The 25,858-nt window shown below is 37.1% G+C and overlaps 1 protein-coding gene and 3 long non-coding RNA genes across 4 annotated transcripts in view; 2 read left to right on the top strand and 2 right to left on the bottom strand.

The window, feature by feature from the left end:
• The window catches only part of LOC138123525 (uncharacterized), a 309,532-nt gene that overhangs the window by 81,648 nt on the left and 202,026 nt on the right, over nt 1–25,858 (bottom strand). The gene's annotated exons all lie outside the window — the stretch shown is intronic.
• LOC138123524 (uncharacterized) lies at nt 11,139–16,283 on the bottom strand. Its single transcript, XR_011156839.1, has 3 exons — nt 15,545–16,283; nt 15,320–15,481; nt 11,139–15,261 (listed from the first exon to the last, which is right to left on the bottom strand). It is a non-coding gene; the product is annotated as an uncharacterized lncRNA (long non-coding RNA).
• Nucleotides 16,388–17,878, top strand: LOC138123516 (putative nuclease HARBI1). The gene has a single exon (XM_069038274.1). It carries the CDS (start codon nt 16,388–16,390, stop codon nt 17,477–17,479), a length of 1,092 nt encoding a protein of 363 aa, XP_068894375.1. The 3' UTR covers nt 17,480–17,878.
• Nucleotides 20,094–21,964, top strand: LOC138123526 (uncharacterized). The gene is made up of 4 exons (XR_011156842.1): nt 20,094–20,448; nt 20,502–21,188; nt 21,239–21,534; nt 21,589–21,964. It is a non-coding gene; the product is annotated as an uncharacterized lncRNA (long non-coding RNA).

Here is a 25,858-nt window from a genome sequence, read left to right as displayed (position 1 = left end):
AACTTTTCCGATATCTTAGTTACATTTGACTTGCTGCATGTGTATCGAAATTTTTAACATTTCACATAGGTCCCAGCAGAGTGAAGTTCACTATGCGCATTTTTGATTCATCTGAATTTATTAATATTTTTTTTCAAAACTCTCAATATTTGCGAAATTTCCAATTCACTATTGGAAGCGCTGTACTTTTTAGTATAAATATACAAAAAATCAAAATTATAGCTTAAAAAAAAGTTGTAGATGACCATTCCTTATGTCCCAAAATGTCCTCTACAAGATAGTATCGGTCTCATTTAGTTATACTTTGGAATCACTATAGAAGTCATAATTTCGGTCCGATTTTGCTTCACTACTTGGCTTGGCTCGGCCCTTGATAGCGTACGCTGTGTCTGTGATTCTGTGAAAAGTGGCTCGGCTGAATATTCATCAACTCTAATTAGTGCTCATAAATTCATTCGGTCGACTGTAAAAATTTGTTTCGTTGCTTGCTACGCTCTCTATCAGTGGCATCCAAAAGTAAAATTTCTTGCATACGGTTTTCCATTTAGGTGGCCAATCTAGTAATATAAAATCAAAGGTAATATTGAAGAAAATGAAACCTACATACTGGCCACCGCGCTGGACCCAAGATACAAAACCCGTATATTTCGAAATAACAACTCTTCCAAAAAAGTTACAGAACTTCTTTATTCTGCTGTAACAGAAGAAAAAACAGAAATTGCAACATCTGTTTCGTCCCCAAATAGACCTTCTACAAGTATCAATAATCGACGACAGTGAAATCAGTGAACCATTGTCAAATTTTGCGAGTAAGATTACTTAAATTTTCAGAATTTTCAGACACTTAACAACGAATTGAACAAAGCCCAAAAACATCTCTCAGGAAGTTATCACTTCAGGCTGATGTACCACTCTCCACTTGCCAAAAAATTGTTAGAAAAAACCTGAACTTATATCCGTACAAGATCACTACACTTCAAGAACTTCGACCAGGTGATTCTGAGAGGCGCTTAGAATACTGCAATTGGTTTTTAAACAATTTGAATGATGACAGGTTTGTAATGATGAATTGAATTAAACAATTTTAATATTAACTTTGCTTGCAGATTATTAGACATCAGTTTTTTTTCGGACGAAGCATGGGTTCATTTATCTGGATATGTAAATTCACAAAACTATAGAATATGGAGTTCAGAAAATCCACATGCATTTGTAGAAACCCGATTGCATCCTGTAAAAGTTGGAGTGTGGATTGCTGTCTCACGAAGGCGTTTAATTGGACCGATATTTTTCCATGAAACTATAAATGCCACTAGATACCGGGAACAAATTTTAGAAATATTTATTAATCAGCTGGATGATGAAGAATTGCAGAATGGATACTTTCAACACGACGGTGCTACAGCTCACACAACACAAGAGAATTTGGTTTATCTTCAACAATTTTATGGCAATAGAATTATAAGTAATAGATTAAATCCTGAATTTCCCCCACGTTCTCCAGATTTAACACCGTTAGATTTTTGTATATTTGGTCATCTAAAAAATAAAGTTTTTAAAAGGAGAATGCACACTTTGGAGGAACTTATGGAGGAAATAAGAAACTGCTGCAACACTATAGACCAGCAGATGCTGCAGAATATCTTTAACAATAAAAAGAAACGAATTAGGAAATGTTTGGAACATAATGGGGGCCACTTTCAACAATTTCTGTAAAATTGTAAAAAAAAAAAAGAGCGCCGACGCAAAACCCGCAACGGATAACGGAAGAACTCGTTCTCTCTTCCGTGCAATGGTCCACCGAACACGTAGTACCGTTCGCCGAGTTAAAATTAGTGTCCGAGCGTTCAGTGTAATAACGTCTCGGAGGCGAAGGTCAAAGGACCGATTAAATTAATCGGCGAAAAGACAGGCTCGCGACCATTTAGGGATCGGAACCGGAAACGTCGAAGACGGATACATTTAGGTACTAGCGTCGCAATTAAGTACGACCTCGAAACCAAAATGGCGGCTCTCGCAGCTAGAAAATTTTCACTGTTCCCACAGGCGACCAGCAGGACTCTCCTTTCCAGGACTCTATTTCAGTCTCAATCAAGATTCCATCGAGACTCGCAATTTTCTCAACACCCTCGAGTCGCTCAACTTCCACCACTCAGTTCTCCAGTCGCACCACCTCGTGGAGACACCCCTCAGTGAAGCCCAACCAGGGAGGAAGCGAGCCCCGACTCCGGAGGAGCTACGTCGGCGGCTACCACACACATTCCGACGAATTATTACTGTCCACCCTCGAGTCACCTTCGGCCCCACTGAACCACGCGACGTCATCCAAGCCCGAACGAGGAGTGACCAGTACTCGCAATATCGCACCCTGCGCGGTGCAGAGACCGGGCAAGCCGCCCCTGTAATTTCAGGACCCAATAAATGTTGTGCTGTCTTTTGAACTTTGGCATCTCTTTCTCCCTTCCGTACTCCAATCAGGACACCAGAAATCTGTTTGTGGCCGGCCTGTCTTTTGGGTCGTAATAGTACCCTTGAAATAGAGAATACATAAACCCCCAAAATGTGTTTGTTTTAATTACCCCGAATCTTCATTATGAGGTGTCTGCAGAAGTTATGTTTTGATAGTTTATACGTAATAAAAATGTGAATTATTGTTAGTCCATCGAGTATTACAAATTGGAAGTGATCGTTCTTCAGACAACACTGTAATTAATGAAAAATAGATACAATGGCATGTGGTGTGTTCTGTACCTAACAGAAATTTATTTTAAAAATCGAAAAACCTGTCATTAATGAAGTTACATAACCTCTGTTTTTCTATTTGGTACCACAATATGCTACAAAGCGGCAAAAATCAAATATATTCGAGTTCCACAGCACTCTTGATGTATGTTCTTTTATAGACACTCTGTACTACTTAGGTTTAGACTTTATTTTAATTCAAATCATTAATATTTTCGAAAGTATTATAATGGTTTTTCAAATTGGTGTTTTATTTCCGAAAATATAATCATAATCGTAACCGTACGACTATAACTTCAATAATCGTAATCGTAATTGTCAACTGGTAATAGTTTCATCACTACTTAACATGTGACAGTCTATTATTTGCAGCAGCTATGGACCTACAATTTAGGCATTCACGATTTAGCATCTGGAGTTGGTACTATAGTCGTTTTCAGAGACATCTGTGCTGTCATTATGACAGTATGTTGGCATTACTTGCTGTTTCAGTTTAGTAATTTTGAATTTTTTAATTTGGCAATTTAGCTTAACGCGGCAAATTGACAAATTCAAATTATTTTCTATAATTTCAAACAAATCAAAGAAAACATTAAGTCTGATTTGAATTCCGAGGATGACCTGGTTTAACCATGTTTTACACCATGTTGAAGACTGAGTTTTATTATTTGTTGTTGATGTTTGACGAAATAGCAATTTTCTTTTACCATAACCTCAATTTCTTGTTTGACATTTTTTTAACTAGGATTTGCTTATACTCTGAATCCTGGTTATGAATTTGTATGTACAGTTGCGGCCGTTGAAATCTCAGACAGGAAAGATTTAAACACTCTGTATAAATTCCGAAATTTGATTAGCGTAAACAGGATTTTCATCAAGGATTATAAAGTCAGTGTCAGTATTTGATATATTAGGTCAGAATCTCGCGTAAATGTGTTTGACTGAGGGACGGTGTGAGTATAAGAGTCATTGCGAGAGAAATAAATGTGGATAATGTTTGAGTGACATTTTGAGAAACGTCACTTTCAATACCATTTACAAAGCTAAAAGTTTGGCGTTGTCAAAGTGTCTGAGTTTTCAACGGCCGCAACTGTACAATCTGCACCAACATATTAAAAATGACAATGATAGCACGGATGTCGTTGAAAACGACTATACATATGTATATATGGGCATGAAGCTGAAGGCTCTAAAAGTCTCTCAGACTGTTATGTCATGCTTCTGCGAACGGATGTGTCGTGTAACATGTGTGTGTTAGAAATCTAGTGGCATACTATTACTGTAGACACAAACTGATCTAAGAAAATCAAACTCAAATTCTATTAGATAGGCTTAGTCATACGCAATTCTGTAAAATAGAAAATGACAATAACGTAAAAGGTGTTACCGTGCGCCCCAATTTGGCGCTTCTGTCTCGTGGAAATAAACGGCGCCGACTGGCACAATTTTTTTTTACTAAAGCACATTTTAAAGCATCAATAAGCAAGCAGACGAAGCAGCGCATTTTAAAGGCTTTCAACAAAATTAAGAAAGAAATTACTCATGTAGCCAATGGAAACGTAAATACGTAATACAAAATCGTAAAAGCAGTTGCGAATGTTTTTTCGGTAAATCCTAATCTAAAATAAAACTCTTCCTAAGTGCTGCACAGGCTTCAGTCCCAGAAGTATGTACACAATTTTAAATGAAGGACAAGAACAAGGCTTATGGGAAACTTTAGCTTCTATGACATCCACAAATATTGTTAATTTGGTTGAAGATTCGGATTCGGACTTGGAAAACAGCGACGATGACGAGGATGAGCAGCAAAATGCAAAATTATTTCATTGTTACGTTCAACTGCCTTTTCGTATTTATGTATTCTCGTGTCAAAAATGGATTTCTCCCTAGAATTCGAACTTTTAGGGAAATAACGTTTTTCATGTTGTGTGTAACTAGAATTTTAAAAAGTTATTTTTAATGCCTAAGGTTGGTTACTTTGAATTGAGAGATTAAATCCAAATAAATATGCCGCCAGTAACCAAAATTGATTGTGAAACTAAAAATCATCTATCACTTAGCGAGAAATTAGTCATTTGCAACTGTACAATTAATATGCTGTCTTACATTTTTGGGATATGTTTTGTTTGTCACCAGAAACCACATAGCCTCCAACCTAACCAAATTTATGGCAACCTAGTAAGGAATATCCCTAAATCGTAGGGAGTAATCCATTTTTGACACGAGAGTAGTGCAACTTTGCTTTTTTCTTCAAAATAATTAAACACATTTACCTAGTTTCATTATACTTTGAATTGGACCAGTTTTGACAGAACAAATGACGTGACCCATAACCTAACTTTTTAAAAGACCAAATTCGCGGTAAAAAGATGTGTTCACAAGACAAAAGTTACTAAATTTAGTAACTCTAGTCCGTCATTACAAAAGTGAATTGATTATATATTAACATTTGCTCATAACCCCAATAAAGAGAAAGTGTCATGATTAATCTTATTCGTCAAGCTACTTGGACTGCTAACTTATTTCGAATTAAACAAAATATCAAGTTCTATAGTTCATTTTTTAATGCTGTAGAAAAAGTCAGGCAACCCAATATACAGTTATCAATGCTGCCTAGATACCTTAAATTCATTTATAATTGATATGGATCCACGATGCCGCTAAAAATTCTGGTTGTCAAAATCTCCGTCATTCTGACAACGTTTTGACATTCGATAAAAAAATTAATTGAAATCAGAAAACGTGTTTAATAATGTGTTTAATCTGAATTCATGAATAAAAAGCAGGAAGTTGGTAAATAGAAACAATAATTAACGATAACTCAGACATATTATGGATTTAAAACATCAACTCTCATCTTCGAAATCTTCTGGTTAATCCGAATCCTCATCAGACTCTCCAAGGTGTATAATCAGTGGTTCCACGGTCACTTCAATACGCACATCCAATTTCCACATCTGCTCTTCTTTAATTTAACCGTATCCCCAACCTTAAGTTCCGCATGTTCATCATCATCATAGACATGTTTGTAAATGTTCAAAATCATGTTTTTTCGAATGCGGATAAGGGCGACTTAATTTTTCGTTAAACATAATTTGTTCTGTGTAGCCCATCGATAATCAAGTATAAAAACCCTTGACCAAACTAGCTTTTAAATTAATAACTAATTGACAGTGATACAAATTGATATTAACGCATTTATTGTGGCATATGGCATCATGGATTGAAGTAATTTACAAAATTGAAATAGGAATCTAGTGAACTATTGAAAGTGTATATTTGGCTGCCTGACTTTTTCTACAGCATAAAAAAATGAACTATAGGGGTTTCTTGTATTTTGGGTTGCAGATAACGAAATTTTCATCGGAAGTCTCTTGTGAATAACCCTGTATAGTGTCCTTTGGTCATTCCATTGGACTTTTTAAATACGAACAAAACGTAACAGGGTCGTAAATATGTGTTAACGCCGTCGCGTGGATGCAACATGCAACAACACAGTCACCATCGACAAGTGGCGCCAATGCGGGCGACGAAGCTCACCAACCCAAGGTCATCGGCGAGATCATACCCTGGTTCGACCCACAGAACCAAGAGTTGCGTCGTTATGTCGTGGGTGCGATTCACCATTGGTTCAAGTAGGAAAGCCTACAGTTGGACAGAGACGGTATTTGAAAATGTCGGAATTGTCGTGGGAAACCCAATGATGACGAGAAGCGGTGATAGTGGAGCCAGACAACGAAAAGATGGAGAAGATCCTGATCCAGAGGATGTATCGTGACAGGTTCCCGAAGCTCTGCGACTCGGACCGGAATTTTGAAACTTTCGGGGGCATCCCCAGAAACCCGAGAAAGGGTTTCATTTAACTAATGTGTATTTTAAATGTGTGTTCAAAGTAGCCTTATTCATGGGTAACTTTGAACATGTGAAAAAATAAATAAAAAGTAATGAAAGACATATGATTATTTTGTAACTCTCTTCAGCGCCATCCTACCATTCTGGAAAAACGAGCCCAAGCTCTGGTTTTCCCAACTTGAAACCCAACTGACACTGACCAATGTTACGACACTACCAAGTTCCACTACGTCGTCTCCAACTTCCGACTTCCGGAACGCCCAGGTCCGCCCGTGATATCTTACAAATACCACCTAGGACCGACAAATACGAAGTACTTATGACGGCTCTAATATCCCGCCTCTCGAGCTCCGAAGAACAACACATCCAGCAACTTCTCCAACGAGAAGATCTACGGGACCCCAAGTCCTCTGAGTTCTTACGGCAACAACAGTCCCAGAAAACCTCCTGCGATACCTGTGGACAAATCGCGTCCCACACCAAACCCAGGTGATCTTAACCACTTAGACCGACTCCACCCTCGACAAACTTGCTGAACTCGCAGATAAGGTGCATGAAATGTTGGCCACTATGTCACACACTGACGCTACCCACGCAACAAAGCATGCAACCGCCAGCGTAACCAATCACCAGTGCGACCAAACAAACAAGAAAACACTATCTGCTGGTATTACAACCGCTTCAAAGCAAAAGCAACCAAATACACTCAGCCTTGCTCCTTCCAAGCGGAAAACTAGGTACTGGACCACTCATGGCGGAAATTGGTTCGGTATCCCAGCAATGCCGCCTTTTCATAGTCGACCTCATCGCCAAGGAGCACTTCCTAGTGGACACCGGCGCCGAAATCTCTGTCTACCCCGTCAGCAAGCTAGGTTATCGTCCCACCGCAACTGAGTACCAGCTGTATGCAGCAAACGGCTCCATCATTGCAACTTTTGGTTCTAAGTGAGTGCAGTACAAGCCAAGTATGACAATGTTAAAAAGATGAAAATTAGCTTAATAGAAAATCCATAAAATAAAATGAGTAACAGAAGAAAAAAAGATGTGTTGAATTGTTCCACTCTGTTTCGAAGATCGAAATTCATTAGTTTCTTATAACAGTGCTAATATTACTACACCGTCCTCATACGAGGTTAAAACAGAAACTGCTTAACATAAAATATCCAGAACATAAAGCACAATTCCGTATAAAAAATATATAGAACTTATGTAGTTAATACGAATAACACTAGTAATAATACAAACTGAGGTTTTCCGGGTAATCTTGATTTCGACGGCAAAAGTTAACACCCATAGAGGGTGAAATTGGAGTATACTTATATAGCATCATTCAAGTGTGCAAACTGTAATTCCAGAAAACTTAAAGACAACGTAGAAATCAATCAAGACAGGCCAATGAAATTGAGAAATGAGTAGTAATTAAAAGTTTTGGTAAGCATTGTTCTTTCATGATTTCTCAAATTTGTTGACACGTTTGACGGATTACTGTCGCTGTTGATATTCCAATTCTGTAGTTGTAATGTGGATCTCTAAGTGAGCAACCCGTTGCAAGAAATATGAAAAAATACGAGTTCTTATTATCTTTTAGCGAAAGATTTACAAAAAAAAAAAAAATGGAAAAATCTACGAAATTCATTTGCACGAGAACTAGCAAAAAGACGCAGTGTGAGGAGTGAATCTGAAGCCACATGGAAAACATATATATTTTTAGAGCAGTTGTCATTTTTGTTAAGATGCCCTACACATAAAGAGTAATAAAAATAAATCAGTTTAGTTAGCAAAAAATAATAACCTAATAGCTCTTCTTTTAGAACTGCTTCCAACGTCAGCGAAGAAACTCAAGACACCCAAGTCTCGATGTTAGAAGACGATACTGCAACAACTGAACAGCCCTCACGCAAGAAAATGAAACTTTCCTCTAAAAGAGATGGTACCGATGCCCAAATTGCAAAATTGCTAAAGGAAAGTATTAATGCAAATGAAAAAATATTGGAGCAAGATGAAGACCGACATTTTTTTCTTTCTCTTCTTGGAGATTTGAAGAGTCCCCGTCGACAGAAAAATGGATGCTAAATTAACAATTATGCAAAGCGGCCATAGTACCCACTCCTCCTGCTTTCAGTTCATACGTCACTTATCCCCCACAATGTTATTCCAATATATCAGATCCTCATCATTTCAAACATGTACAACAAACAGTCATTTCTACTCCCGCTGGCTATCCTTATTCACATGGCTACCCTGCTCCTTCAACTGATGGATCATATATAGATTTACTTACAAATTATCAAGGCAGCAGTGAAGGTTTTTTTTTTAATCATTAACACTAACATACATTTATGCAATTACCTCTCAAATAACATGTATAATCAAAGTATGTATAGTATTGTTAACTATTAAAGAACATAATGTAATTATGTTATTAATTATTATTTAATAATATTCATTATGTAATTTTCTCTTACCTCAAAGTTATTGCCAGTCGTTCTTTTGTCGTAGTACTTTTACGCATCACAGTGTCTTTTTTCAATAATTTATCTTTCAAATTGATATGCAACAATACGCATTCTAAAATATGTACATAATTAAAAAAATTTGAAGAGTCTTGTAGCAAATCTTCATATGATAAAGTGAAGGTTGCTTTAGCCTGTCTTAATTCCACAATTGGATGAACCACATAGCTCGTTTTCTTTTGTTTTCTTTTTTAAAAGATACCACAGCATTATAATTTCTTCCACATCCATACTGTACGTCACTGTCCGCACGACTGAATAATGATACTGGTAAACAGATACAGCTGCCGATATTTTTCCCTCCCAATTCCGTATCTCGCATACTGTATCCCGGATACAGTATCCACGTCTGAAAGAGCTGTAAGCTTAAACAGGGTAATGGGATGTATCTTCCCCACAGAAAAAAATTGGAAACAAAAAGCAGAGGTTCCTATGTGGAAAAAAATTGCCGGACACAATAATCAACACCTGAAAGCTGTACAACGGTACTATAATAAAGTTGTTACTTTACTGTACACCTTCGCTGATAGTCAACCACAAGGTACAATGATTCTTTAGAAATGATAACTCCAAAAAAGAGATTACTAGCCCAAACGTTGTAAAAGTTTACAATAAACATATGGGATGGGAGGATTTCCTCGTTTCCTTACTTGGCCTATACTCGACCTGTTACCTGAAACACCACTCGATCTACGATCTCGAGTGTAAGTCGTTCCTAATTGGTCCAATGATTCAAAATACCTACTACAAGCTGATTGGTTGAAATTTTCTGAGTGGCATTGTCTGCATGTAACATTGACTACGAATCGTATTTGGAGGACTATCATTGCCGTCTTAATCTCTACAGGCCGCTATGTTGAAATCGTGACGTCACAGTAAGAGTCTAACCTGTTTCAAACAGTTTCGTCGATTTTTCTTAAAAAAGTATTGTTCTCGTATTTATAGTCGTTTTGTGTGTTCGTTGTTTCATTAGTTTATATTTTTTGTTGTTTGGACAGTCATTAGTAGGGCCCGGATTTTAGGCAAAATGGACTATTTTTATTTTTTAAGGCACGTGTATGAAACTTGTCTATAAATGATTTCTGGCTTAATTTGAGTAATTAGAGCTATATTTGATTCTGCCTATTCGGCCTAAAATGCCCTTTAAATACCTATTTTACTTTATAACTGCCTGAACATGCCTAAAATGACCAAAAATAAATTTCATTTTCGCGATTTTTTCTCAATATTCGAATTCTGGGAAGTTTACGGTATTAAAAATGTAAAAGTGGTACCTCAATAAAATTTACAATTCTTTATGATTTTGAAATTTAAGGAGATGTAATTATTGAAATGTACAAAGTGCAGTACAATAGAGGAATTACTTTTTCGCTTTTACGGTTGGGACCATGGTGTCAGCGGTAAATACTCCGACAATACCTAAGTACCAGGAACCATTAGACTGGTCTGGCATAAATTTCAGAGTTTATCTGTTTGCCTCTGTTCGAAGGGGTGCAGGTATACACAGTCTAATGGTTTGTGACACTTAGGTATTGTTAGAAACTTTAACGTTTATACAATGGTCCCTACTATAAAAACGAAGTTTCTCAAAATATAAGTCCACTTTGGTGGATAACAGACAATGTTTTCAGGACGCCCTGAGGCTCTCTAGCCAGAAAAAAGGCGAAAATTCCCCAGAAGTAGTTAAAGTAAACAATTACCCAATAATTAGTAAATATCTTGTTGGGTGTACTTAAAACTTTAAAAACTCATTTTTAAATTTAATTAACCACAATTTTAAGGACCTATTGTGGCTTATTTTCAGTTTTTAAGGGACTATTTGCAGTAATTTAAGGGACTATTTTAGGCACCTATTTCCGACTTTTTAATTGCCTAAAATCCGAGCCCTAGTCATTAGTTTAGGGTTTGTTGTGTTCGTGTTATTATAAAATAGTTTTCAAATATTCTAGGTTAGGTCGTTAATTTTTTAAAAGTACTTTTTTTTCGTGTTTTAGCACATTTTTGAAGCAAAATAGTAAGTGATGACAATAATGATGTTTGCTTAATGTATTTTTTTAAATAAACGCCGTTTTTTAATTATTAGAAAATGCCCAATAAATGTTGTGTCTAACTGCAAGTCCAACCTGAAAAATGGTCCCTACATCCCAATGTTTTCGTTTCCCAAACAAAATGATCGCCTCTCCCTATGGCTAAAGAAAATCCCAAGAGCCAACTTAAAAGTGACTAAAACCACACGGGTGTGTGTCGAACATCTTAGAGAAGATTTTGTTTTAAGAAACCATGAAGTAACAAACAAAGACGGTAAAGATCCTTTACTTTTTCCCATATACTCTATCCTATCCCTATCCCCCAATTAATATTTTACAGGTGTAAAATTGTGTGTACCCCGAGAGAAACGAATGCTTACGTCTGACGCGTATCCTTCTGTCTTCCCGAATCTTCCTTCATACCTGTCCGAAGCTCCCTTGATTAAACGATAAGATCCAAGTTCTCGTTCTAATAATGACGAAAACGAAAACCCAATGACGCAAGATAAAATTAATAATTTAGAAGACATTTTGCTCAATATTGAAGCTGGTGAAATATGTCTCGTAGATTGGGTAACCAAAAAAAAAAAAAAATTTTTATTTTTTGAAAATCGATTTAACGGATTTCCCAAAACTGAAAACTGTAATTTTAGATGCGAAATTGTCAGTCAGAATCATTTTTAACGAAGTAGAAATAGATTTACAAAAATATGAGCATTTTTTGGGAGCTCAACACTTGTGTGATTCTTGTAGTAAACTAGAAATTTTGTTAAACGCTGTTGACAACCTTACTGATGCCCAAGTCAAATTTTTAGAACTGCTCAATAAGGTTTCAAAAACATTAAATACAATTAATGAACAAGATTTAGAAGAAAATACAGCTACAAAAATGAAATTTTTGGTTGAGCAAGTCAATCTAAATCTAAAAAACATCTGTATTCGCCAGATTTTTTACTATTCTCCTGCACTTTTTCATATACGTTTCCGGCAGCATACAAATTTTTAAGAGAGCAAAATATAATAACTTTGCCCAACCCCACGTATCTTACAACATTTAACATAAACAATCTAGGTATAGGCGTCAATCACACTTTAAAAATGCATTTTACGAAAAAAGCAGAACACCTTAACACACACGAGCGGTTTATATCACTTTATTTAGCAGATAATACAAAGATGATAAAAGATAATGAAAAAATTTGATTCAGATTTTTTACATTGGGCTACCATGAAGGTTTTAGAATTACTTCACGATTGTGGTTATGAAGTAGTCTCAGTTACATCGGACAATAATAAAGTTAATTTTAAATTATTCAAAAACTTATGTGATGGAAAAATTGCATCACATATTTCGAATCCATTTAACCCTGACAGGAATATTTACTTATTTTTTGACACTGTACATCTAGTAAAAAATATTCGAAATAATTTTTAAATGAAAAAACCAAGTTATTCATTTTTCCCTCATTTGCAGATTGTAGTAACATAAAAACTACCGCATTTACAAACATTACTGATTTATATGAGTGAAAAGTTTTTGGCAGTGAAAAAAGCTCCAGGGTTATCGCAAAAGGTCTGCTACCCCAATAATTTAGAACGCCAGGATGTCAACTTTGCATTACAAATTTTTAACGAAAAAACTATTGCCGCCATAACAAACGAAGACACAAAAGAGTTTCTAACTATTATCAATAAGTGGTGGAGAGTCGTTAATGTCAAACATCCGGATAAAGGCAAACATTTGCGGGATATATATGCCGATCCAATTAGAAGCTCCAACCAGATTAATTTTCAGTTTTTGCAAGCTTTTGTGTCCTGGCTTCAGAGTTGGGAAGGCCTGATGATTTTAGATGTTCCTAAAAGAGCACATAAATTAAGTGCTGAAACACATTTCGCATTGTCGTTTACAACAAAGAACTTGAAGTGCCCCGATTCAAAATTCCATTTCACGGCTACCAAGTAGGCCTTGGTTTGTTTACCAAAAATGGAATCCAGTAGGCCATGGTCAAGAAGTGACTGAAGGGATGGTGGGAAAAAAAAAAGCGCGCTCTGGCTTTCCACTCTCACCGGAGGCAAGACGTGTTTTGTGCGTGCAGTGTTTTGTTTAAAAATCTCGTGTTTTTTTGCTAATTCCCACTGCCATCCGCTGTTGAATTAAACGCTTTTCATTCGCGAATTAACAGACGGAGTGTTTTCCCGTGAGATTTGGTGCAAATCAGTGATATTGACGCTGTCCCATTTTGGCACCACTTTTTCCCTTTGTCTCACGCGTTACACTAATCTTTGTTCGAGCCAGGACTGTGTTTTGTTGTTACAGGTATGTTTTGCAGGTAGAACAGCATTGTAAATATTAAATTCTGACATGCTAAATTCACAAATTTGTTAAAATCATAATTTGTTCGTATCGGAAGAAAAGTTTGTGTCATGTAATTGGGAAAGCAGTTTAGAGCGTCATCAGCGTTCGTTTCGTCACGGGCTGTAATAAATGTTCCGCACTTCGATAGGCATTGATTGGTGATTGGGACTATGTAGATCACTGCACGTTGTAGTTTCGTTCGCTCAGCGTAATTTCTTTTCCTTTTTTTGTCCTCGTCCCCTCCGAACCTACGCGTGAGATTCACGTACACATATAGTAGTTGTGTGCCTCTTCCCCTCCGAACATACGCGTGAGATTCACGTACACACATGGAAGTTGTGTGCCTCGTCCCCTCCGAACCTACGCGTGAGATTCACGTCCACACATGGAAGTTGTGTGTCCCGTCATCTCCCTTCCGACCGGCATGCGGATGTAGAAATAGGGCGCGGGGGTGTCGCATGCGTTAGAGGTTGTAGGAATGTTCACACATGTACTCTGTAGTTGTTGTCTCTCCATTTAAACGGCTCGTGACGAAATCGCGCGTCCCCGTATCTCAACTGTACCGGAATGAAATATTTTATTGTAATTAGTGTTAAAGAAAAATTTGTTATGAAGTTTGAAAAGATTCCGCCTTTGGGATACCGTTTACGGGGGTTTTATCGGTCCCGTTTTGCAATAACCGCGTTTTATACTTTGTTTATTTTTGTGTTTTGTCGGGAAAAATTCGTTCATTCACCTTAATTCAAAAATCCACTTTGTCGGTTCGTTTGGCGTATGCGAGTGCAACGTGAGATTTGGCATCGTGTCTAATTTCTTGTTTGTCTTTATTTCTTTAAAAATTCACCGTCTGCTATTTCGATTTTGGTAAATTATGTATTTTGTGTTGCATCGTTTAATGCTGTTTATTTGTGTATATCTTTTATTTTGTTTTGTTGCCATCTTGCGTTGCTCGCTTCAAAAATTCAAAATTATTGCAGATTAAATAATTAAATGAAATAAAAGTTTGGCGTCCCTCACATGTGTGTTTTATTTGCGGCACTCTTCCAACTGGAACCCTCATCATTTGCATTCCGAACGTATTTTTTCCGCCAAAAGAAAGACACAACGTAGGGCTCCTCCGATTCGATGACGATCACGACCATATTTGTTACCGTTTGCGCAGGTTCAAATATTTGGCGGAAAAAGTAATGTCTTCAAATCATTACAAACTTAACAGAACTGAGTGACTATTTATTAAAAGAATTAAAATTGAAATATGTTATTAGGTCAATTTCAAACCGGTGTTTTAGAAAGACGATTTGGTCAATATAGAAAACTTAGTGGGTGTAATTACAATGTATCAGTCAAACAAATTATTGATTCAGAGAAAAAATTAAAAGTCACCAGTTTACTACGAGTACGTTTAAATACTACTAAAATTCACATTAATTGGAAATAAATAACTCGAAAGAAGGTGATAGACCATCTGACACTTTTGTACTTACAAATATGGATGAAATAATTAAAGAATCCAATAATGTAGAAATTAATATTATCTTAGAAACTCTAATTTTTATTGCCGGATATGTTTCTTACAAAGTATCCACAATCTGTAAATGTAAAAGCTGTACAAATTTGTTAATCAGCAATAAAAATCTTTCCTGGGATATTGGGTATTCCACAGATGTACTGGCCTATATGGAAAACTTCAATCGAGGTGGATTAAAATATCCGACAAAGTTGTCCACTCAGATAGCTGAACGAGCGTACAAAATTTTTACAGTTTGTACATCTCAAACATACGAGAACATGTTTCTCAATGATGTTCCACGGCAAAAAGCTGTTCTCACCACTTTAATGCTCGAAATGTTGAGAAATGATGACATATTAGATCAGGCGCCATGCAAATGTGGACGAAGTATTAAAATTTTATCCATGAAATGTATATCAATGTGGACAAATATTCTGTTAAATAATTATTCAAAAATAAGGACGAATAATATAGAAAAACCCTGCAAGAGCAACAAAAATTATAGAAAATTAACGACCAACAATAAATAATACACTAGACTCACTTCGATTAGGACATTGAGGCCCGGTTTATTCACCTTCAAGTAACTTTAATTGAACGGTAATTACCATGGATCTACCAATAGCAGATTCTAAATCATAGCAACAACTGGCCAGATAAATTTACTTGAAGGTGAATAAACCGGGCCTTAAACAAGTAATTTTTAATGTCAATCATACACGAAGGGTGATTCTTCATTTGTGCAAAGAACTTAAGTGGTTTCTGCAAATAGAAATTGCTGAATAGGGTTTTCAAATTGTAAGTTTTGAGAAAAAATTAGAAGCTGATATTTCGGAAATTTACCTTCCAATTCGTACGTACGTACGTTGCTATAATACAATCCTTACACATGTTACCGTTCATTATCACAAAAATTCCAGCTTATTTTTTAGTAGTTGATGTTTTCTTTGTTTTTAAAATCTTCGTTGTAAACATAACCTTGTAATTGTAATTGTAATTTTCCACAACCAAAATGTTCACTTGATGATTATTTATTCCTGTTTGTGCGATAAATTTATACTTTTAAAATATTCTTCTGTTGTTTCTTAGATAAAATAAGTAAAATAATATAAATGTAAGTACTTCAGCGCTGTTTTAATTTATCAAAATAAACTAAGGTTATGTTTGGTGCGACTCTTACTGTGACGTCACGATTTCAACATAGCGGCCTGTAAAGATTAATGGGCCAATTTCAAGTGGAGTTACAACCGGGACAAACTACGTTTCCCATGGCAAATTTGCAAATAAATTTACAACCGATTTCAAGTTCGAATTGTCGCGCGATTTGCAACCACGTATTGGAGTTGTAAGCAGTTGCATTCTGTTCCGTCATTTTTACCCCGTGAAAATGGCTGGAGCTAGGCAGGTCTTGGCCGCTTTAGCTGTCGATGAATTAGTTAATCATGGTGATAGCGACAGTGACGAAGAAGAACAAAGGTTAGCAAGAATACCTTTTACTATTCAGGAAATGTCGGAGAGAAATCTATTCCAGAAAACACTCCTGGACCGTCGTGTTTTCAATTATGTGCTGGAAGTTATAACACCAAGTTTCGAAAGAAATACAAGGCGAGGACGTTACGAACATCTCACACCTACGCATAAATTATATGTTGCATTGCAGTTTTATGCTTTGGGTGGATTTCAATGGTTAGTTGGAGACAGTTCAAGAATTTCACAATCAGCTGTTTCAAACGCGATCAGTGAAGTGACTAGCGCTCTAGCAGCCGTTTCGCAGCAGTTTATTCGTTTTCCAACTGCCAGAGAATTCACCGAAGTTAAACAGGCATTTTACCAACTAGGGTTGACCCAGCATGGAGTTGGATTTCCAAATGTACTGGGAGTAATCGATTGTACACATTGTAGAGTGCAAGCACCCAGCAATGCCCCGGAACAATATTTTAACAGGCATCTCTACCATTCCATCAATGTTCAATTAATTGCGGGACCAGATTTGAAAATTTACAATGTTTTTGCCGAGTTCCCAGGTTCAAATCATGATTCATACATCTGGCGAAATTCAGCTGTATGGAGGAATGCATTTGAAGACGGTGGTACTTTTCCTGAAGGTTGGTTAGTTGCGGACTCCGGGTACCCCCAGGAACCGTGGATTATGACACCAGTGGCAAATGTAACATCACCGGCAGAACATTTGTACAATTCTGTTCACATTTCCCCCAGAAACCCAATTGAAAGAACAAATGGTGTTTTAAAGAGTCGTTGGCGTGTTCTAGACCGTCCACTTGCTTATGAACCCGGTAATGTCTGTCAAATAATTGCTGCTTGTTGTGTGCTGCATAATATTTGCATTCAGTACAATTTAGATGTGGATGATTTCGAAGATCATCCTCTCCCTGACGACTTGCAACCTTGCCATGAGGCCATCCCTGGGAATTATATGGACATTCGTAGAGATCTCATTGCAAGACACTTCACTCGATAATTTAGGTTTTTTGATGTGTTTTATCCTTTCAATTTTTTTTTTTTTTTTAGATACATACGAACAACAGCCCCACTTGGCGAAGAAGAAAGTGCTGTTCCACCATGCCGATGCGCCGGCACACCGGGTTCCAGGCTAATGGGAACCCACCCAACGGAATAATGAACTATACTTGGGCCAACCAACAGATATAGTAAGAAAACCGCCCCCTAGTGCCCGCGTATTTTAAATAGCAGCTTCCAATTGGCTTATTCAAAACGTGCGCAGATTTTCGAAAGCCTGATGTACATCCACAAAAATTACTTGACGGCATCCGGCATCTCATTCGTTTTAACCTCGCTTCGGGAGTTTGACCACGTGTTTATGTTTGTTTGTTTTCCTTGGCATTTTTCGATTTGTATAATAAAATAGTTTTTTTTTTAAGACATAAGAATGACAAATGGTAAAGAACCTGCTTCATTGTGAAACAGGCTTCGGCGTATATCGTTCTACGCAACTAGGCCACATCCCCTTTTTTTTATTACTATATCTGTTGGTTGGCCCAAGTATAAGAAAATTTGATTTACCGCCCCACATCCTTCATCCGAGTGATTACCACCCAGAAGGAAACCGTAGACGGCCTCCTCATCGATGGAATACAACTTTTCGGCCGTGATTACGATTGCGAATCATCTCACCCTCCGGCACCAACACCTGTCCAATGCGACAAATGCTTCCAATTTTGTCATGGGCAATCTGATTGCCCAAAAAAAAAACAAATATGCGTCGGAGGTCGGAGTCTTGCAACTATGAAATTCAGACGTGTTTGTTTGTCGTAACTGTGCCGAACACTCTTATACAAAGTGTTTAGTTGGTCACGACATAACCCCCAAAAACATCATTTCGTTGACGTCGCTCCAAATAATAAAAGCACGCAGAATTACCTCAAAAAAGACAAACCGCCCTACATCCTTCATCCGTGTCATTACCACTGAGAAGGAAACCGTCGACGCTCTCTTCATCTACGGGATTCAACTCTTCGGGCGCGAGTCATCGCACCCTCCAACTTCAACCCCTGTCCAATGCGCCAAATGTTTCCAATTTAGTCACGGGCAAGTTGATTGCCTAAAAAAACAAATATGCCCCAAATGCGCCAACAGCCACCCCCAAACAAATGTCCAACAAAAGACCCCACCCGGCATGGGTGAGTGGTTATTGGGAAATGTGCACTTGAATGACAATGTCCTCCAACCCAATCGGAGGGATCCAAACTATGAAAAATTGTACAAGATTAGACCGTATTTGGCAAAACTCTCCGCGACATTTTCGACCTTCTACGTACCATCTAAAGCAATTTCTATTGACGAATATCCTCTTCAAAGGGCGATCCTCTTTGCGTCAATATATGCCAAACAAACCCATAAAAAGAGGATATAAAGGATGGGTGAGGGCTTCAGCAAGTGGATACATTGACTCATTTCAACTTTATACCGGCAAGGTGGCAATGTAACCAATGTCACGTTTACGTTTAAAAAAAAGAATTAGGATACCAAATGATTTGAAGGCAGGCAATACCTTGGCATGGGGTGACTTTGATTAGCGAATTACTGACGACGGAATTGTTTGCATGAAATGGATTAACAAGAAGGCCGTAATGTTCGGTAGTAATTTCCAAAGGCGTGACCTGGTTGGTACAGTAGTGCGTAAGAAGAAGAATGGGGAGAAGGAAAGGTTTCAGTGCCCTATAATTGTCAAGAACTATAATAGTAATATGGGATTTGTTGATAAAGCAGACCAACTGAAAACGACTTATCAAATTAATACAAAAAGTAGGAAATGGTGGCATTGAATAATGTGGCAATTGTAAACTCTCCGATAATTTTTACTGAAAGATGTGGCGAAAAGAAGATAGATCTTAAAACGTTTCACACTGCTATTGTCAATGGACTGGTGGGAGCTGCCACTGAGCAGTCCAGAAGGGAAAGACCTATTGGGGAAAAAAATTTACCACTGGAGAAAAGATGGGAGAAGGCTGCTCATATGCCATACCATGGTACGTCAAGAAGGTGTGCAATGTGCAGTACGAAAGCTGAGCAGCACGGGACTAGACGGTCCTGCTTGAGCTGTGGATTAGGATTGTGCCTCAACGACAAGAATTGTTTTTTAAAAATCCACGCAAAAAATTAATAAAAAAATGTTCTACAAGATAAAAAAGAAAAACAATTGTTTAAAAAAATAAATTTGAATTTAATCACATTTTTCATTTACTGGTTGGTATGGTTATGTGGTTATACCACCTCATAAAAAGTTCTCTATTCAAAAAATAGTAATTATACACCAAGGTAGAGAAGACATTGTTTTAAGCCGAGGTACAGGTCGACCAGAACAGCTTGGCGAGTGACGCAGACTGAAATCCCTCCCACTAGCGGAGCGCACTTGTCTGTTGGGCTGGAAGTGTTTAGATCGTGTACAAACGGGCTAAAATCAGCGCTTCAAGCTTCAAGTGAACAGCATGTCCGGGCTGTTTTGAGCAGACTTGCTTCGTTGAGTGTACCGTACCTACAACCATAGCCATATCCTTGTCTTACAGAGACTCGCTCGTTTCCTCTTGTACGCATCTCACTCGCCAAGCTATAGGCAACGCGCATATTTTAAATACAGCGCCCCCTAGCAACGACCATTAAACTATTCGCATATAATCCGTCTATAATCGAGTCAGTTGACAGGCGCAATTTTTGGTAAATTATAAGAAATTTTTGTGTATTGTGGATTTGTTATCACGGTGAACAATGGAAATAGAAATACGTTTTGGATACGAATGTATCAATTTTGATCATCGGTCAGCAGCATCCGAAAAAAAGGGTGAAGCTTTGGTAGCTGCAGGTCATGTTCTTAACGTAATTGAAAGAAAAGTGGGTGATTCTTCTTTTCTCCGGGGTAGTGTTGTAAGGCAGACAAGTGTTAGTGCGCCTCCTTATTCGGTAGAGATTGAAGTAAGTCGTCTGTTGAACAACATAACGTCAAAAAATAAGATCTATCTTTGTAGATAAATGGAGAGAGGAATGTAGTAAAAGCTACATGTAATTGTATTGCCGGTGTGACAGGTGGATGCAAGCATATTAGTGCCCTTGTTTTATTTGTCAATAATGACTCTGCACAGAGTAAAACAAGCCATGAAAATGCATGGAAAGGGGCTGTTGCATCAACAAAAAAGGCAAGTAGTGCAAAATATAAGAAAGGCAAAAGAATTGCTGATATGTATCCACCTGTCACAAGGAAGAACGTTTACCAGGCACTGGAATTACCACCAAGGCAGAGCATCCCCAACTCAGCGCTCCAAATTATTTTGAAGGCGCAGGAACACTCAGTGGAAAATGAGAATGTTTCTGATGACAGGTTGTATACATTAATAATATTTATGACCACATTATATCAAGGTCCAGCAATTTTATATAAGATGTCAAGTATTTGCAATTTTTTTTTCGTTTGTGCTGCTTTTTTGTTTTGTTTTTAGTGATCACAATATAAAACTTGAAGACCTGATAAACCAAATATTTGAATTACAAAAATCTAATACAGAACTTTTGGAACCTGAGTTGACATTTCCCTCAGATTGTTGCGAGCAAACCTTTAAAAAAGTTTTCATATGTGATGGACGTGACCTGTGTTTGAAAACGGGAAAAAATAAAACTTTGTGGAAGGAGGAACGGAAGTTCAGAATTACAGCTTCTAGGTGATGTCAGTAATAATGTAGACATATTATATTTTAAACAATATCTTTAGGTGCTACGCCCTATTTACATATGGGCAAAATAAAGAAAGGAGTGAACAGGAATGGTGTAACAAAATTAACAATTTTATAAATCCTCGTCCTTTTGAAAACCCAGCTACCAAACATGGACTCAAATTTGAAGCAGAAGCCAGAACTGTATTTGAAGTTGTTCACAAAGTGAAAGTTTTTCAGGTGGGACTTGTCGTAGATCAGTCCAGGCCTTGGCTGGCTGCTTCACCCGATGGTGTAATTATTAATACTGATGGCACACCAGAAACTTTATTAGAAATAAAATGTCCGCATCTTGGTAAGAATGCTGTTTTTCTTAATAAATACCACTGTAATATTTTTTGTTTTATAGGCCGTTCAATGTCAGTAGCAGAGATACTTGAAAAAAAATGCCCACAGTACATAAAGAAACAAACAAATGGCGATTATATTTTGAGAAAGAGACATATGTACTATGCCCAAGTACAAATGAATTTATTTATTTTAGGTTTGAAAACTTGCAGTTTCATGTTGTATTGCTCTGCAGATAAATCATTTAGAATTATCAAAATTGGAAAGGATGCTGAATTTTTTAAAAAACTTGAAACAAAGCTCTCTTATGTCTTTTTTTCAAAAATGATAAGTACTATATGTGAAAAAATGAAAAAAATAAATAAATGAAATTTGTTCCGGTAGAGCTTTTTTATTAATTGTTTTATTTTGTAATAATTGATTTAGATAGAGAGGGTGGACGTTGGTGGCCGGGGAAAGTACCCCGGAACCCCGCCGCACCCTCAAGGGAAAAAAAATGAGAAAAGCCGACCGCAAAGTACCCGATAGGCCCGTAGGGGTAAAAGGGGAAAGGCAACAAACAAAAAAAAATTGATTTAGATACATGATGGCACTGGTTGACAAAATTAATGTTACACTTCTTTGACATTGATGTATGTGTTAATCTATATTCACATTTTTAATTATTGGTGTTTGAAGATTAGCAACAACACAACACATAAAAAGTACATCATCAATGATAGGTAACATATCATTGGTAAAATTATTTAAAATACCATGTATTTTTACTCGCTGAATCGCTCTCTCAACATGTATTCTTACACTTGCAACACTGTAAGTTTTTTCCACTTCCTCCTCAGTTAGTCGTCCATCATGGACAAACGGCGGCATAACAATTATAGCATCTTCACATTTAACACCTGGGAAACCTTTGTCGGCTAAACATACATCGTCTTTTTCCAAAAGCGTTAATATTCCACAATTGTTAGTTATAAAACCGTCACTTGAACGACCACCATAACATTTAGAAATAAATGACACAAATCCGCAAGGGGCAATGCCAATCAAAAACTTCGCAGTGAAAGTTCCCTTGTAATGAGAATATGTAAAAATGCGATTGTCAACAGATCCTGGTTGCTGAATTCGTATTTCCGAACAATCAATGATGACCCGACATTTGGGGTAATTTATCTTAAACGATTCTGGCATACTGTGTGAGACAGTTCGTCTGTCAGGCCAAAAAACATACTTTTGCATTTTCTGTGATAGTTCTTCCAATGTTAAGTTGAATATCCGTTGAACAGTAGATCTATGGACACCAAATAACACCCCCAATGCAGAGTAGGAAATACCCAGCTTCATTTTCATTAAATATAGTAATAACTTATCACTCTGGTTAATTTTTTCATTTCCATGTAAGACAATGTTTAATAGCCCCAAAATATGCGTAAATACTGTGAACGTAACACCCGTTAAACTGCTCAGCTGTTCATCTGTTTCTACTGATGATAAACCATGGAACCCTTTACATATATCTTCCCCAGCATTTGGACCTACGCTTTTTTCTTCATATTTTTTTATTCTGTTACTTACTATATTACATGATGTCGCAACTTCATTGTGATCGTAATATTCACACTCAAATAAAAAACTGCTGTCGACACTACCCAAGTTAACTTGAGTGCAGAAATGTTTTACTTCTTGATGATTAACTGCATCATCATTACAGTCAATTTCAGGTATTCCAACAACTGGGTATTTAGTGGATGTTGATGGTAAAGGAAAGTTCTTTACATTATTTCTTTTGATATGTCTGTCAAACCTTGTAACTTTGCTATCAGAATTAATATTTTTTTTCTTATATACCTGACATACCAAAAAATTTGTTAAAACAAATACTAAAAGTAAATCAAATTGCACTAACCTCAGGAAATATTGTAGGAAGAAATGCTGGATTGTGGGGATGATTTGATTTCTCATTGCCGACGAAATGTTGACTGCAAATTCTAGAATGCGGTTTGGGTTCCCAACCTTCACGACAATCGTCTGACCTGTTAAAAGTAACCTCAAACCTTCCTTACTTATTTGAATGCACTTATTATACATACTTGCTCCTTTTAATAGCGTATATCCATTGTCTTCGACGTTCTAGTTCATGTGGTTTAGAAGGAAAGCTATAAAACTTAACACTTTTGTCCGTGTTGGAGTAGTTATTATGACATCCCACAACACAACAATTCGTGCAACTTACGCGATAATTAACGCTTACTTTAGACGGCTCCATTCTTCAATAAGATATTGTACCTACAGGATTGGACCGAATTGTGAAAATTATTACAAATAATCACACTAATTGAACAAACTTCCAACTCTCCAATACAAATCCATACAAATCTGTCAGGATTTGTATGTGAAAGTTTCCCATTGGCTCCGCCGAGGGCGCCACTTGCGTTTGCTCGCGGTCCCTATTCTGGTCAAGCTGTAGTTTATAAAGAAGCGAGGCTTAAAATTGTCTTCTCTACCGTGGTGTATCAGTTGGTGATAAAGAAAAAGAAATGTAAGAAACAGAAATACTGGTATATGCTTATTGTTATGTAAAAAATTGGTAAAACAATGTTGAAATTTACAGACCCTAAAAAAAGAAAAAATTATAAAATACTTGAAGGACCATGAACAAAGAAGATCAAAAACAAGAAAGAAAACAACAACATAACGAGAAAACGCAAAGACTCGATGTAATGAACAAATTACTCGAAGGGCTGTTATCTGCCAGCGAGAAAATAATAGGCGATTTTTCGCGAGTAACAAATGGTTACTGTGTAATTATGTTAGGTTACTGCTTCCCCACAATTTCACTTTAACCCCACTTCCATTTTTCTAACTAACTGTAACGTTTCGCGAAAATTATAAGATAAGAGTCAATAGTTACGTTTCGCGCGTATTTGTGACGTTTCAAAAATTATTGAGGTTTGTTTTAGAAAATGACAGATATTTTGTAATTAGAAAAATATATAGGGGTGGAAATTTTCCAACACAACCCAAGAGATCTTTACTAGTTTTCTTATGGTATATGGCAACTCAGGATACCCTATTACCAATTGGACAAACATTTGGGCTAGTTCCCTCCACTGTGATGAAAATTGTAAAAATTCATTTGGAAGACCTAAAATATATTAGTTTATTATTTATTTAAACATATAACTTTACTTTCATAAGCCGCTTTTCCCACACTTCAATCCACTGTCAGAACAGACCATTCGTAAGTCTTGTAACCGCCTCGCTTACTCGGTTAGTTAAAGTATGTTTGAGGTAACATCAATGGCGTAGATGTGTGACGCCATAACACCTCCTCTCTGTTACCTCTTAGCATGTTCTTCTTCGCGAAAATGTATTAGTATAATTTTAGAACATACTTTTATCAAAAGGCGAAAAATCGCCTTATATTTTATAATACGTATTAGTAAATAGGTATAGCAGAAACCGAAATGGATGGAAGACTTTTTGTGGGATCCAGTGCAATACATGGAGGAAAGAGAAAGCGTACTGAAATACAGCTCGTCAGGTGACAGTTCAATACATTTCTTTTAAAAACCATGCTTTCGGCTGTACTGTTACCACTGCTATAACGCTCGAACAAGTGACGTCCCCACTCCTCCCGTTGCTACTGCGCACCCAAATCTCATTGGTCATCCAAGATTTCACAAGCTGTACCTGATGGGAGCAGTAGTAACAAACCAGCATGAAATGAAAGCGAATAAAGAAAATAAATTAGAAGTATGTAATAAAAAAAATTCAACCCACATTTTACACCGCGACAAAATTTAACGTTTGAGCGATACAAATGTTTTACCATGCGCCAATCAGAAGACATGACCACCCAGCAATTTATAACAACCTCAGAAGACAAGCAAAGGTTTGCAGCTTTGGAGATTTGAACGACGAACTCATTAAATTAATGTTAATTTGTGGCACCAACAATGGAGAAATTTGACAGCGTCTTCTTCAAGAAGAGAAGACAGACCTGCAGAAAGCCCTCAGGACATGCAACATTATCGAAGAATCGAAAACCCAAGCGAAGAGAATGAACAACCACACACCACGTCAGACTACTCCCATAGACAGAATCACGTCTAAATCCAGCTCAAATTCTCCAGGCAACAGAGACCAAGGCAACACGCAAATCAAAATCGCTCCAATAGCAGCTCCCGAGGTAACAATAAATACATCTCTAATAATTGCACTCGTTGTGGGGCAAGTCACACAATAAAAAATCTTCGGCATTCAATAAAACTTGCAGTAAATGTAAGAAACTAAATCATTTTGTTAATTGCTGTAGAACTCTGAGACAAATT

This window comes from Tenebrio molitor, chromosome 2, assembly GCF_963966145.1.
Source record: "Tenebrio molitor chromosome 2, icTenMoli1.1, whole genome shotgun sequence".
Taxonomy (NCBI): Eukaryota; Metazoa; Arthropoda; class Insecta; order Coleoptera; family Tenebrionidae; genus Tenebrio; species Tenebrio molitor.
Note: the sequence above shows the minus strand (reverse complement) of the source record. Positions and strands in the feature narration are given on the sequence as shown.

Coding starts and splice junctions, on each gene's coding strand:
- LOC138123516 (XM_069038274.1), top strand. CDS start 16,388: ATGGCTGGAGCTAGGCAGGTCTTGGCCGCTTTAGCTGTCGATGAATTA.